General features: G+C 41.0%; 1 protein-coding gene across 10 annotated transcripts in view; it reads left to right on the plus strand.

Annotated features, from left to right (window-relative positions):
* Positions 1–16,591, plus strand: part of LOC119916164 (rho GTPase-activating protein 23-like) — an 83,381-nt gene that overhangs the window by 14,965 nt on the left and 51,825 nt on the right. For 8 of the 10 annotated variants that reach the window (XM_038736071.1, XM_038736077.1, XM_038736078.1 and 5 more), the window contains exon 1: positions 6,084–6,248. The exons of 1 other annotated variant lie outside the window; for it this stretch is intronic. In XM_038736071.1, the coding sequence (XP_038591999.1) occupies positions 6,195–6,248 (54 nt within the window). In that variant the 5' untranslated portion in view covers positions 6,084–6,194. Of the gene's footprint in view, positions 1–6,082; positions 6,249–16,591 lie in introns of those variants that run through there. One more of the 10 variants, XM_038736073.1, reaches the window with a different exon arrangement.

Genomic DNA, 16,591 nt, shown 5'->3' on the forward strand with positions numbered 1-16,591 from the left:
ACTTACTTAAGGCATACCCTCTGTCTGCCATTTTGAGGTCCAAACATTGTTAACATGGGTCTGTGAGGATTTTCACGGTTATATTTTCAAAATTATAGCTCGCCTTTCTTGATCACAAAAACCTCTTAGTCATAAGATATCTCTGCAATATCTTCAATAGGTCCCGTTAGGTGAAAATAAGTGCAAAAGTGGCAACATGGTGCCAAAATGTCTCCAATGTCTATGGAAGTTCAGTTTTTAAAAAATCCAATACTAACACTAATGTGTGTTAGTACATGTGCTGCAGTGTAGAAGCAGCTGCCGGTAGCTCCTTCAAACTTTGCTACACTTTTGTTTTTCATCTGTTTTTTCCGGCTTTATTGCCGAAACATGTACATCTTTACAGAGACCTGCCCGATTAACATCCCAGATCAAGCACTCGGAGGCTGGTCCATGTTCCGAGCTGTCAGCACAAGACTCTGTCCAGATGAGAGGAAGTGTTTTACATCGATGATGCTTGGTGTCCAAACACAGTCAAGAAGAACACTGTTCCCCAAAATGTTTTTTATGTGAAGATGAAAACCATAATATCTTCCTGTTGCTTCAAATTCAAAAAATGCACTGCGAATGTTCTGGGTGTTAGCACAATAAAATAGCAAATACAGGTAATGTAGTTTCCATATAGCTGGAGTGACTGCAGTGCTAGCAGTGGGGTCAAATCAGACTCCACGTTACATATTAATGATAAATCTTTATAATTGTTTCCTCACATCCAGCTGAAAATTAGACCAAACATGGTCACATGGAGATTTATAACTGCAAAGCTTCACAACAGAGAGGGGGTGGGGTGGGGGAGGTCACAGGGTACATGAGGAGAGCAACTGGGGGATGATTGGAGGACGTGGATATTGGGTCTCCACAGACCTCCTGCAGTGGGGATGAAACTCTTTTCAGAACAAGGCCAGATTAGTGCCTCCTCACCACCCCCATATGTACACACACACACACACACACACACACACACACACAGGTCACCCTCCTCCATCCATGTATTGACAATCACCACTTTCCAACACAATGTCTAGATTAAATCCTTACCAGCCCTGTTTTCATTGGAGCACCAGGGTGTTAGGATCAAGACCTGAGGGCTGCTGTGTCCTGAACGATGATTCTTGATGTACAAACATTTTGGAAACCCATTGTTTAGAGATGTTTTGGCACACTGCTGCTAATCTCCTCTGATGGAAGATCAGATACAGTAATTCCAGTTAATCCCCAATCCTTTCGTCCACATTTGGGGTAATATTTGAATTTTGAAAGACAAAAATGGGACCAATTGAGCAGGAATTTCCAAACAAAGGCACTACATAAAGATGGGAAGAAGAAGAAGGGAAGCAACTAAAGGAAATTCAAAACTCATTTGAGCCATAGATAGGGTTTCAAATTGTAGCACTTCTGTTTGAGAATTTTCACTGAATTCTTTTGCACTGCCATGGGTATCACATGCTAGAAATAGAGTATATCTGCTGTTTGTCCCTAATGTATGGACAGAAATGGCAAAGAAAACCTATAGGTTGTCTGCTACAGCCTCTCTGAATAGTTTGCAAAACAACATTCTTTGTCAGTTAATACATTTTCTACATGCTGTTTACATCAGCTTGTTTTTTAGAGCTTACTGCCTTCTGTAGTCAGCAGATATCTGTATTGTGGTACGAAGTTGTGTGTGTCCTGTATGACATGAAATGTGAAAGTATATTGGGACCCACTCATCCAGACATCGCTCCAGTGTGTCACTACTTGTACTGCTATCTAGTGACACACTAGGACCAGCCCAGGTGCAATTTAAAGGCCCTACGTCCATAACTTGTATGTGGTGATAGGCCTCTCATAACTATACTGTACTCAAGGCACGTAGCAATGGCTCTGGTACCCCATACTTCCGCAATACTCCAAGTTCACAAAACACATATTGGATGAGCAAACTCCCATGACCCACCATGACAACTCTGCGAGGGTAAGAGTTGGTCCACTGTCTCGCAACCAGGACGGAATCCACATTGCTCCGGCTGGATTAGTCAGAGCCTTTTAGTGAAGCTTTATTACTATGTTTATTCATAATTATTAATTCATATTATCGATGCTTTCTATTATTTATCTACTGTATAAATTATTCAATCATTTAATGGGAGTAATTGCCCTTTCAGAAACACTGCAACAACGCTCTGAAACCCATTATTTTCAATGGCTCGCTCTGCAGCAGGGTGGTTTCTCGCTGCGTTGACCAAAGCGCGGTGCAGTGCAGACGCAAACCTAGTTAAACTTTGACCGCTGCACGCCGCATGGCCAATAGAAAGGGGGCATCCAGCCAAGCATAGAAAACAAAATGGAGGAACAGTTGATATTGTGTGTGTCATGACACAAGTTTGTGTTCATACCAGAGACATCAAAGCATCATGGAAACATATTTACATATAAGTAGGCAGGTCAGGTGTGTGTGGCTTGCTGTAGGTAGGCAATGTGTGTAGGTTTGTTACGTGAAATGGACACAGGCAGCATCACTGTTGCACTGCCTCCTCAACTGCACTACTTAGTTGAAAGGAAGCTCCACTGTTTTTGGAATATTATTATTGCACTGAAAGGGCCATAATGTGTCATTTTTACTATACAGTTGTACTGTGAATTCATTCAGTTTTGTGTTCCCTGATGGAAAATAATGCTTTTCCACAATTTCAGCATGAATACTGATCCACAATATTGGCTACAGGAAGGAGCCCCATGTCAGTCTGTAGCCAATATAACATTGTGAGTTTAAGGATTGTAAATTATTTCCTGATGCTCAAAAGCAGGATAAAAATGCGCCACACTTCAGTACCAAGCATGCGCAAACAGGAAGAACATCCAAAATCCCAATCTGACGTCATGATGTCAGAGGATGTTGGCTGATGTCAGTTGGACCAATGCTTACATAACAGAATTTATCCATCCTCCTGTGGTCCATGATATAAGACAGCAAATGGAAATAAATTATTTAAACTAATCTGTAACAACAGGAACAACAGGTGTTTCAGGAATGGTACAACAAATCTTCTCAATGACATGTTCATTTATTCATTCTGTACGTCATCTTCTCATCGAAGAGTTTGTCCACATCAGCTTTATGCAATGCTGGGATGACAGTGTGTCTGCCTGTGTGTGTGTGTGTGTGTGTGTGTGTTTTATTTTCATTATGGGGAGGTCTTTACACAGGAAGCAATTTCATTAAGGAGTTCCCTTGATAGCTGTGACATGTGTGTGTGTGTGTGTGTGTGTGTGTGTGTCCTGTCCTGCTATTACATAATGACTCAGTGTGTGCAAGTTAATGTACATGTTTGTGCATGCTCTTTCCTCTGTCCTGAGGGCACTGCTCGCCAACATCAGCATTGAGGCTGTGTCTCTCACTCCACTGACCATGAGCGCACACACACACACACACACACACACACACACACACACACACACACACACACAAACACACACGTTTCTCCCACATCTCATTGACATAATTCCTCTTGACATAATAGCCCCGCACCCTAACCTAATTGTAACCTGAACCCTAAAACCACATCTTAACCCTCAAAAAGCAGTCTCCATGTTCACACGTGAGTCCCCATGGGTTAGTGTGCATTCAGGTTAAAGTCCCCATCAAGAAGAACATGAATCATACACACACACACACACACACACACACACTTCTTCAGGCATGATTGGCTATATGTAGAGAAATTAGACTTCAGATGCTCACAAATGTGTATTATTTGATCTACAAATGAAAAATAAGTCTGACAATGCAACACCCATATCACAATGATAGGAGACCGCTACATTGCAGCCACCCGACTGTTTCATCATCTTTCTTTATTACTGCTTCCATAGCATTAACAATACAGTACGTAGGCACATTCTAATCTAAATGCTGACAGAAAAAAAGAAAACGCAGGTGAAAGAAAAGCTTGTTATACTTTCTAGACATTGGTTCTAGAAAGTTGTGAATGTGAAGGATGAATGCCTGTGCTGGTTAAAAAACTTCAGCAAACCTCACGAATTGGGTGCAGGTTGGCTTGCATAGTAAAACAAAACCAGTACCAATAGAATGTCTACAGTAAAATAAAGTTTTTAAAATAAAAAGTAAATACAGCTTAAAACCAGCATTATAAAACATTGTCACAATTAAAACCATTAAGTGATTATATTTTTGAAAGTTTGTACAAAATGTTCTTACTACAGTGGGAGTCATGAATGCTATGGATTATGATAAGAAAAAAAAATAAACCAGAGTTTAAACCAGTGATAAAAAAAAAACTTGATATTTCTGTCTTGAAATCCAGAGGGATTATATTAAAGTCCAAACATGCAGCAGGCAGGTTCCCACTCCCAGAAGCCAGAGCAGAGACTTCATATAGAACTGTTTTTTGTTCTTGTCCTTGCTCCAGTTAAAATTGTAGAAGCATGACTCTATACCACTTGTAACTGTTAACCTTGAAGAAGCTAAAAAATCGACCCACACTGAGCTTCAGAATTGTTCATCAGATACTATGTCTATGCTAGGGTCCTGCTGATCAGTTTGAAAATAACAAAACTAAGATGTGAAAAAAATAAAGGGCATAGAATGAATATTGATCCCCTAATGTGATCACACTTTAAACTCTGAGAACAGCATTTCAATTAAGAAAACACAGTAGTATTACACTGCATTTTAAATAAAAAATATATATATATCTACCTTTGCCATTTATTTCTGTCATCAGCATTGGAACATATACTGTGATGATGAATGAAATGGTTTTAGAATCAAGGAAAACTTGCAAATGAATGCGAAAATGACCTCATGGAAATGCTACTTCTAGCAGCTCTAATACTTCATTGAGGACTGTTAAACTTCTTTCTCACTAGCAGATGTCACAAACAGCAGAAGCTGCTGTGGCACGTCCTCTGCATCTCATCTGCAGTGACGGCAGCTGCCACAATCAGCGGCAGCTGCCCTGGCAAGTCAGTGGCAGCAGATGTGCCACAGCAAGCTGCCGCTGCCACTATTTGAGCTTGCGGCCTTCATGAGTTATCTCTCTACATTCTACTGCACTGGCTCCACCTGCTTTCTTACCTGGTTACTTACTGTTTACAATCTGTTCACATCAAAGTTTTTATGTATTACTATCTATTTATATCTGTGCACATCATATTTATTTAACTACCTGTTTAAAGTTGGGTGGGTGATTTATTTCAGATACATTTTTGTTCTATTTGATGACATTGTGACAGCAATCAATAAATAAAATGCTCTGACACAACAGATATGGTAGCCTGGTAAATTTTTGCCTGTGATCAAGACTCACTTTTGCTTTATCCAGTATGGGCAATTTACAAGACCAGCTGATTCATCTTATTATGCTCAGTTTTCCATACAATGCAGTGTCACACTGGGAGTTGGAATATGTGACGCTGCCTGTTCCAAGGCATTGTACTGAAAAGGGGTGCGGGGTGTAGACTGACAACATGAACAAGATCTGTCAGACAGCCACACAGTCTTGCAAGATATGCTATGTGGAGCTTTCTGTTTTTGTTGAGAATGTCAGAGAGGGGTTTTACTCTTCTTTGTTAATATTTTAAACTACTCTGTGTTGGTGGATTGCATTCAGTTTTGTCACTAAAAAGCTGCCAGCTTAGAGATTCTAAAATAATAATAATTGTTTAAGGTGACAAAATGAATCTTTATGCAGCTCCAGTGATGTATTTGTGGCAGATAGTAGCAGTGGTCCCCTACTATACAGGTACAGCTCTACCTGTTCCATGTTTACATTGTAGTCTCTCTTTATTGTGTTCAAGATGTCAGACATTTTGGTTCCAGTGTGCTTTTACATGATATGTTTTAAATTATGGAAAAGTCTGTTCAGTGTGATGCTTCGGTTCTTTTATCCAAAGGCGTGCGCTTTTACGCTTTTATTTTGAAGTCCCATCGGCCGCACGTCTGGTCCGCTTGTGTCTGGTCTAAATATGGCGGCGTGACGCTGCTGCAAACTGGCTGTTCACGCTGCGGAGAGAGAGAGAGGCGGAACGTTCAGTCTGTTACTGGCGGCGCTGCGAACGACAGCACCGCAGAGAAAAGGCGACTGTCCACAGTGATGACAGCAGAGTAGCCTGAAACCGTTTGGAGCGTGCACATAGCAGACGCTGAGAACCCAATGAATGGAGTTACTTTTTGCCTTGTTGGAATTCCACCAAACTCAAACAGTGAAGTAAGTCAAAACTACTGAATATAGACATGGCTGAAAGTATTTGGAGTTCAATTGAATAATATTATGTTTGTATTCTGCTGCTCTGCTGTGTCTGTTTGCTCTTGTAAATTGATTTTTTGCCAACCCTGTAGGCTACACATAAACTTGTCTTCCAGGTGCAAATCTTCACTTCAGCCAAAGTGTTGGTGTATGCCCTGGTAAGGGAATGTGTGTTGGTGATATGGTTTATGGCAAAAGCTATTTACAAACCCTTTACTGAACTTAGGCAGGACTTGTTTTCGTTACTTTTTTCATTCAACCCTCATAGAATCAGGATAACAGGAAAAGCTCAGTTAAAGTACATTTCAGAATACATCCCAGTATATTTAGCATTCAGCATCTCCTCCAGAAACACCTTCAAGACTTGGGACTGTGCTTACATAGATGTTCTCATGTAAGTATGCAGCTTGTCAAATTTTAACCCCCCCCCCCCCCCTCTTATGCCTGGGTGGGCAGAGAGACAATCAGAAATTGGGCTGGAATGCATGCAATTCCATATGCCAGCCCACATATGCACAGTCGATGACAGAAGGCACATTGTAGCTGTTAGTCTTCTCTCAGTGGAGAACAATTCATTAAGAAATGCTGAATTTTTCAGAAATGTATTCCTACTGTAACAGTCACGACCCCCGGGGAAGGTGAAAGCATATTGATGAGGGTTGTATCTAATTTGTGCATTTATGAGCCATTTTCTCCATTGAAGGTGTGGTTTATAACTTATTACTGTGGGAATGTGTCATGGCCCAGTTACCATGGCTTGGGCAACTGCCATCATCATCGGTGAAATTTTTTTCATATAGGATTAGATACTGTAAATGCCACAGACAGAGATAAATAGAAAGAGATATAAATAGATGGATCAAAGTGGGTCAGTTTGTTGCTTATTTTTAGCCTTTTCTTAGGAGTTCTCCTGATGTTCAGTCTCTTTTTTTCCCTAAAATGTGTAGTAGCCTCTCTAGCTTTCTTTCTGGGAGTGAGATGAAAAGATCAATACCACTGTCATGTCTGTGTGTTAAACATACTAAAAGGAGTTTTTAACTGGTTACGAAACACTGATGCGTCTATATGACGTACATGAGTAAACGAGACCATCAGCGAAAAGATTGGCTATTTCTATATATTTATTCTGAGTGCCCATCACCGGGTCTGATTCCCCTCCAAATCAGACGAAAGAAACAGACAGTAAGAGCCCATATTTACATTTTCTCAGGCCAAATTTCACAGTGAGTCGCACCTTAGCCAGTTAAAAGGAAACAGGAGGAGATTTTTACTTAGATTTATAACACTATATTTTGTGGTTATGGCTGGTACTAGAGCAGCATCAGCAAAGAGAAAAAAGGTAGATGTTAAGGCAGTGTTGAAAAAACAAGTCAGCATTGGTAGGTTATTCAACAGATGTAAAGAAATGCAGGATTTCAAAGGATTCTCATATCACTCGTCTTTTTTATTTGGCTGTGTACAGTCCATTGGTCACGTTGGACATTACAGTAATATAACTGGCTTATAATGTAACATTTTATGTTGGCCTTGCTACCGAGCTATATCCTGCTGTTGGTAACTTTAGCTTTCTCAACAAAAAAACTGTAGTAAAATAAAAGCAAAGTCTCAAATAATGATCGGGGGCGCGGTCGCCATGAACAAATAAAGCCAGTCCCAAATACAGGCTGGGGGTGGGGGAAACAAAGGTGGATAAACCCCTGGTTATATAATATGCATGCCAACAAAGCATAATGTACATTTGAATAAATCCAACATTATAATTTTTTCAACACTTTGTTGTTCTGCATTACTCATCTTCAAGTCACAAAGTGTTCAGGGTACGAGGTAGATGTATTAATAATTTTACAACACAGTGTTGTAGTTTACTTTATGCTACTCACATAAAGCAAACGTTATATATATAAATGATGTGATGGGTGCATAAGTCAGTCAGAAATTAAACTATTTTACATGATGCAGTGCTGAGGATGAATTTAGGAGTGTCAGCTTTAGGGAAGAAGCTGCTCTGTAGTCTAGTGGTACAACAGCAGATACCATGTATCTCTTTCCATATAGCAGCAGGGTGAACAGGCTGTGGCTGGGTGGGTACTGTCCTTTAGTATCCTTTGGGCTCTGCAGGCACCTCACCTCACCGATATCACTGATGCTCGGGAGATGGGTACCAATGATCTTCTGAGCAGTTTTAATCACCCGCTGCAGAGCCCTCCGGTCCTGGCCCGTGCACATCCCATGCCAGTTAGTGATGCTTCCAGTCAGGATGCTTTCTATTGCTCCTCTGTAAAAGTTAATAAGAACTTGGCACCGGAACTTTGCCTTCTTGAGTTTTCTTAAAAAATACCGCAGTCAAACCATTCAAATGAAGGGACTCTGTCCAGAAAAGGGCGTTTAATTTGTAACACATACAGGAAGTATGAAGTAAACTATACCATGTAACAAATGTATTTATTTATTTGTTCCTAGGTAGTGAGTGTTTTTTTTCCAAATTACGTATGCCTCAGAAGTTTAGAAAATGACTACTGTTCACTTCAAACTTTGCGTTTGCGACCAAGGCAGTGATATTTTGAAATGTACCTATTTCTAATCAGAAAACTGGCAAATTTGTGTCTTTTTGTTCACATGAAGTCAGAAAAACATAACAAATGCATCCAACTGAACATGTATTTATACACAACCTTTGACCTTTGCCTCAGACAGCTTAGGAAAGAGGTCTTGAAGGTACATGACTCCTTATCTAAATCTGACAAATAGTGTCATAAAACCCAATTTGGTGTGCAGTGGTGACTTCAGCACCTTCATGAATTCACATGTTTCGTATTGCCGTCCTACTTTGCCACTAACGTCTGGGTTATCTACGCCCCCCCATCAGATTCTGTGTGTTCAGTCGAGCAGGCTCCTCTTGCCTTATATGTCCTGTATCAGGCTGCCAAATTTTGCCCTTAGCTCAGGCAGTAAGGGGTAATTAGTTTGTGCTGGTTTCACTTCATGGGATCACGAGTAAAAGAGGGGCATCTCTTTTTCCCTACAGGTGTTTGATTTCAGAACAGGCCAGTGTGTTCTGTAAAGACTTGTTTTTGTGATGCATACAGTATTGATACAGCACACTGAGAGGCTTCAGGACTTTCTTCTGTAGAGCTCTGTCAGCTGTTCTCATAATGTCAGCCTATGGCACTATGGCTTGATTGAGCATTGATTGATTGTTTGTAGAAAATGTTACTGACCCATCCACACGAGGGTCGTAGTTCATGGTCACCTACCCAACCATGGAGATAGTAAAGATGTAGTAAGCATCTGTGCGTCTGTACCAGCAGTCAGCATGCATGAGCAGTCGATATTGACTAGCAGCTGTGCACAGCGTGCTAACCTCGACAACCCAGCTTGAGTCTACTGTTAATATAGCTGTCCTTATTAGCTAGGCTCCTTGCTTGCTTTGAAGGTGGGTCTCACTGATTGACAGTGTTCTGTTAAGAACATAGAACATAAAGTTATCTGAGTTAATGGATTATTGCATTTTCATTTTATTTTTTACTCAAGTAACACACAAGTTAAAAATTTCAGTTTAATATAGTCACCTATCATTTTTAATGTCACCTCACTTATTTAATTTTTTATTTTAGTTAAAATCTGTTTTCATATCTTTTAGCCTGTCTTTGTCCTCTGTGTTTCAGTGACATCAATTAAGTCGTTCCTTATGTCATGTATTTGTTATGTTCACATTAGTAACTGTTACAGCTGTAGCTGTGGGCGCATGTGATGCTTAACAGCTTGTCAGTATCATTAAATGAACTTGTCCCTCTGAGTGAAACACAGAGCTTGTTTCATCATTCATGGGGTTGTTGGATAAACTCGGTGCATGTGATGCATACGCTGGCCCCAGTTGTAGCCCGCTGTCACTGCCAATGTGAGTTTCTCTTCGGGTTGGTGAACATGGTGAAGGTGCTCTGCTGGTAGCTGTGATAGACTGGCTCCCTGTTCACCTCTAACTCAACGCATGCTTTTATAAGCCTTCACAGCGTTTGCAGGTGTAGTCATCACCAAGTTTGAGAAAATAACTAAAGACAATGATCCAATATACATACATTTCATATATACCCCTGGGATTATACACAATATGGATTCTGTTGCCTCTTGGTTTATGGCCATTTTGGACACTACTAAGTGGTACAGTCAGATTGCATTGGTTCTCTTTATCTGTAATGGGAGAAGTTCCGTGCTATCAGCAGTAAAGAAATTTCCTCTGTCTGAAAAAGCAATATCGCAAAGTGACTTCCTCAATTACACTGATGAAGTCCCCCCACACACACAAACACAAACACATTAAGGAGAGTGAGTGTGTATGTGTGTGTACCTCAGGGGCAGGCTCTGGTCAGGGGTGACTGGGAGCAAATTGCCCCCGCTGCAGACTGGGAGCAGTAATTGTTGGAGGCACGGCTCTGCACTGTATGGCAGAGGGGGTGCTGTTTAGTGGGTGGGGTGTGTATGTGTGGGGAGGGGGGTGGACAGGCTGAGGCTGTGAAATGTGTGACAATGGATCTCTGTAAAGCTGCATGTACTGCATATTTGTGCGTGCATGTGTGTGTATGTGGCTGTGTGCACGAGGTGAATTATGTGGGTAGATGCTGTGTGGGTCAAGGTTGTGTAGCGTGATGACATTTTTGTAACTTTATTGATAAAAAAGAATGAGATTTTTATGAAAGTTGGCCTCTGAACGATGAACAAACTCCGTCCAGAGAACTGATGAGCGTTCCCCCAGGAACCCCTGCTGTCCCATGACAGGACTTGAGGTCGCTAATGGAATGGGAATAACAATGTCTCGGTTTTTGCAGACCTGTAAGACCTCACAGAACATGAACAGCAAAGGTTAATTGACAACCATTTGAGACCATATAAAGCAGTGAATGATCATTTTGGCAGGCAGTGTTAACTTAAATATTTAACACTAAAATCAACTTTTAGCACATTTTGAAAAGTCAAAGTACTTTACGCTATGTAAGTATTTTATTTCCCCTGAGGTTTGGTGGCAGGGTAGACGTTGTTTTGTGTAGAGCCCTGAGTGCTCGGCTGTTTTGGACGTGCAGTCAGTCCTGCGCGGTGACTTTGGCTTGAGTTGGCGGCCTCTCCTTTCATAAGCAGGCTGATGATGTTTTCTATGGTTATGATGGTACTGTGTGCATTAGCGTCTGCCACATAATCACTGAGTCCTTAAGTTACTTATGGTCCTAATGGTGGTATTGTACTGTTAGGATGCAGGTACTTAAAGGTTCTGTAGAATGGAAAACTGGATTTACCTTGGCATAGTTGAATAAAAAGAGTTCAGTGCATGTAAATGATGCACCGTGCGCCTCAATCTCTATTGTTTCCTCCTTCATAATATAAATCTCATGCAACCAAAATACTCCCAAAAAACAGGGAAATGAGCTGGTTTCCGGGCAGGCGTTGTCTCATATCTCATATTCTCATATTAGAACTGTAATGTTTGCCCAATTATTTCCGCAGCAGTGCGGATGTCCATGAGCACCCCAGCTGTTTTGGGCCTCACCTCCTAAGTCTTATAATGGCAGGAAAATCCTGTTAATATGACCACAGAATCATTACAGATATGATTATTCATGTTTGCCTATTTTGTCTTAATTTACAGCTTTTGACAATGACCTGTAGAAATTAACATAGTAGTAACAAAGTAGGCAGTAATGACATGCAGCTAAGTTTTCCCTTTTCCAGCACTTTGGAAACAACAGCCAGACTTCTCTTGGTCATGAGAAGCTGCAGCATTTGTTAACTGACACATTCTAGCCTACACTGTACATTTACTGCCAGACATACATGTCTGAGACGTCTGTAGTCTTTCCTGGCAGAGAGTTGCCAGTCAAGAAATGAGGTTTCTGTAGATAGTAATATTAAGAAATTATATTTACTTACTTATTCAGTAAAACCATATGTTTTTATGAATATTATTGTTATTTGTTCATTAATAAACAACAGCCACATCAAGAAATGAAGAGCTACATGATGTCTCATACTCCTGTAATACAGAGGGTTGGCTCATCTGGACTAACATACCAAATTAAATGAAGAACATCTCAAAAACTATCACATCTAGTGCATCAAGTACGACCACTGACAGATAACAGGACAATGTAAGCCTCACTGTTTCTGCACCACAGCCCATTATAAACCACATAATACATGACGTTTACAAATGCATTGGCTGGGGAGGATCAAGGGTCCTCTGGCTTTGCTTAATTTATTAGATAAGCAATCTGCAAATCTTACCAAAATGTTGTTTTGGAAACACAAAGTAGTACTGACAGCTATATTTCAGTTTGTTGTAAAACAGTGCAACGTTTTAATGGATATTTGTGAATGAAAGTATTCATTATTGGTCACTTGACAGGCACACGGTCATATTATGTGTCACTGTTAGCAGTTTTCCACCAGGGCAGTATTCAACAGAAGTTTAGCTGCTGATCTGAGCTTCCCTGCTGTTACCGTTTTATTGCCAATAATATTCATCAGTGGTTTGTGCATGCAACAAGATAAGACTCTGACAGGGGAAACACGCCACGGCTCTTGGTGATTATGGCCAGCCTCTAGCTAAAGCTATCAAACAACAGCTTTCATTTGCATCGCTAAAGTCCGACTAACTTAATTACTTATCCAGCAGAAAACAGACAACTTCAGCTCTGCTTTGAAAACATCTGTCCCACATCAAAGCCTTCCATCTGGGAAAATCCACACAGATTATATCCATGACTTTTTGCCATCATCTCCTCTGGCTTGATGGTGGGTTGTTGCTTTGCACACACTGGACCATTCTTCCTCTGACAGGTGGGCTGCTCAGGAATGTGTCAATGAAAGAGTGTTGGTGATTACACTGCAGCAATGGAATGATATATGTGAGTGCCTGAGAGAAAGAGTAAAAACGCTTTCAGATGAGAAAAGGACAAATAAATGAAGTGCAACAGAAAATTCTTTGTGCAGTCAGTTGGAGCTGGATAGAGAGAAATAAAATTAAAAGAGCACAGTGCACAGGTGAGATCAGGTCCTGGCAACTGTTGCTGCTGTAGACTGTAGCTTAATTTTGAGGTGAATGACTATTCACATGCTGTCTGCAGGTGTGTTTGCGTTGGGCACCAACTCAGCTTTGACTGAGCATATTTTCTCATGTTGCCTTTATCTGGTGCATGACAAAAAAGTTAATTTCCCAGTGTGTTCCCATGCAAAGTTAAATTACACTACTACGACTTCTACTTTTGCATGATGCCAGTAAGTAGTTTTTTGTTGGAAATGGTTAATATTAGGGCTGAACGATTTGGGGAGAAAATCTAATTGCGATTTTTCTGCCAGATATTGCGATTACGATTCGATTAGCGTTTTCTTTTTTATTGAAGTGTTGCTAAAGTTCAGTGTTCACTGCCGGTCTATTTTTGACAGAAGCCACGTCAAGCAGCACAGAGCAGATGAACCAGGCAGGAAGTCAGACACAGAACACCCTTTGCAGACTCCCAATCGTACGTCAACAATATACACAGTAAAACAGACAAAAAAAAAGAAACAATTTAAGTACGTAGCCTACTTAACCATGGTAGAAGCCCCAAATTGATTGGTGAGTAGGACCGTAACAGGAGGTGCATGGCGCTTGTGATTGGCGAGCAGATCTGTCACACAAGGATGACACCGGAATGAATTTGTAACTGCGTGACTGTTTAAAACGGTCAGATGCGCTGTTTAATTAACCTACATTTTAATCTCCGTCTTCACAATAAGCTAATCGCATTCTTTCAATCAATCGTATCGATTTGAAAACGATTAATCGTTCAGCCCTAGTTAATATGGTAAAAAAGCAGAATGAACAGACTGGGATTGTTATTGGACAGAAGTGATGTGTTGATACTGATTTTGATATTTGATAGTTTTTTTTTTTCTTATCAGAAATCCCTAACATTTGGTGTAGTTATGAGACCTCACCAAGATGCAGTTTAAAAATAAGCTTTTTTATTGGTATACTAGTACTTTGTACAAAAGTACAGAAGATTATGTCAGCTGATTGCTGTGTTTGGTGGTGGATTTGTGACATCACAAACACACGTTGCTGGGGAGTTGCAGAGCGCCCTCTGGTGGACAAACTCTCATAACATGATAGAAGGATCCATATCCCTCCATTTCTTTTTTAATTGTCATTTATCGGCTGTTGTAAACACCGATTTATGTCCAATTATCGGGCTACTCTGTTTATCGTCTCTCTCTCTGTATATACAGTGGGTACGGAAAGTATTCAGACCCCTTTAAATTTTTCACTCTTTGTTTCATTGCAGCCATTTTCCAAAAATCAAAAAAGTTCATTTTATTTCTCAGTAATGTACACTCAGCACCCCATCTTGACAGAAAAAAACAGAAATGTAGAAATTTTTGCAAATTTATTAAAAAAGAAAAACTCAAATATCACATGGTCATAAGTATTCAGACCCTTTGCCGTGACACTCATATTTAACTCAGGTGCTGTCTATTTCTTCTGATCATCCTTGAGATGGTTCTACACCTTCATTTGAGTCCAGCTGTGTTTGATTATACTGATTGGACTTGATTAGGAAAGCCACACACCTGTCTATATAAGACCTTACAGCTCACAGTGCATGTCAGAGCAAATGAGAATCATGAGGTCAAAGGAACTGCCTGAAGAGCTCAGAGACAGAATTGTGGCAAGGCACAGATCTGGCCAAGGTTACAAAAAAATTCCTGCTGCACTTAAGGTTCCTAAGAGCACAGTGGCCTCCATAATCCTCAAATGGAAGACGTTTGGGACGACCAGAACCCTTCCTAGAGCTGGCCGTCCGGCCAAACTGAGCTATGGGGGAGAAGAGCCTTGGTGAGAGAGGTAAAGAAGAACCCAAAGGCCACTGTGGCTGAGCTCCAGAGATGCAGTCGGGAGATGGGAGAAAGTTGTAGTAAGTCAACCATCACTGCAGCAATCCCCCAGTCGGGGCTTTATGGCAGAGTGGCCCGACGGAAGCCTCTCCTCAGTGCAAGACACATGAAAGCCCGCATGGAGTTTGCTAAAAAACACCTGAAGGACTCCAAGATGGTGATAAATAAGATCCTCTGGTCTGATGAGACCAAGATAGAACTTTTTGGCCTTAATTCTAAGCGGTATGTGTGGAGAAAACCAGGCACTGCTCATCACCTGTCCAATACAGTCTCAACAGTGAAGCATGGTGGTGGCAGCATCATGCTGTGGGGGTGTTTTTCAGCTGCAGGGACAGGACGACTGGTTGCAATCGAGGGAAAGATGAATGTGGCCAAGTACAGGGATATCCTGGACGAAAACCTTTTCCAGAGTGCTCTGGACCTCAGACTGGGCCGAAGGTTTACCTTCCAACAAGACAATGACCCTAAGCACACCGCTAAAATAACGAAGGAGTGGCTTCACAACAACTCCGTGGCTGTTCTTGAATGGCCCAGCCAGAGCCCTGACTTAAACCCAATTGAGCATCTCTGGAGAGACCTGAAAATGGCTGTCCACCAACGTTTACCATCCAACCTGACAGAACTGGAGAGGATCTGCAAGGAGGAATGGCAGAGGATACCCAAATCCAGATGTGAAAAACTTGTTGCATCTTTCCCAAAACGACTCATGGCTGTATTAGATCAAAAGGGTGCTTCTACTAAATACTGAGCAAAGAGTCTGAATACTTATGACCATGTGATTTTTCAGTTTTTCTTTTTTAATAAATTTGCAAAAATTTCTACATTTCTGTTTTTTTCTGTCAAGATGGGGTGCTGAGTGTACATTACTGAGAAATAAAATGAACTTTTTTGATTTTTGGAAAATGGCTGCAATGAAACAAAGAGTGAAAAATTTAAAGGGGTCTGAATACTTTCCGTACCCACTGTATATATATATAAAGAGTCCACTATATTTGAAGCTGCGCATCTGCTCAACTGTCTTGCCATGGATAAAGGTGGGGTTCAGTCCAGTGTTGGGTGTGTTTGATATGCCGATGACCAGTTCTCTTGTTTTGGTGATGGGTGAAGGGCTGGTCCAGTCATTTGGGAAGGGACTGAGGATCTGAGGGGCTCCGTTGTTGGTGATGACGGTCGATAATGTCAATGTGCCTGGTCTGATCTGTTTGCTGAAGAAATTGTGAGTGGATGAGGGTAGGACAGATGCTGAGATGGTGAAATTACACTTACTAGCTTTTTAGAGCTTTCAACTGCAAGTATGGAACTGCAGTCATACATGGGGGGAGGTGGCAACTAATGTTTCTGGTCAAAGATTTTCTCTGGTTTTGGATGTGCATGTCCTCCTT

Source organism: Micropterus salmoides, unplaced genomic scaffold, assembly GCF_014851395.1.
Source record: "Micropterus salmoides isolate LMB-PRFRI ecotype aquatic unplaced genomic scaffold, ASM1485139v1 Ms_hic_scaffold_21, whole genome shotgun sequence".
Taxonomy (NCBI): domain Eukaryota; kingdom Metazoa; phylum Chordata; class Actinopteri; order Centrarchiformes; family Centrarchidae; genus Micropterus; species Micropterus salmoides.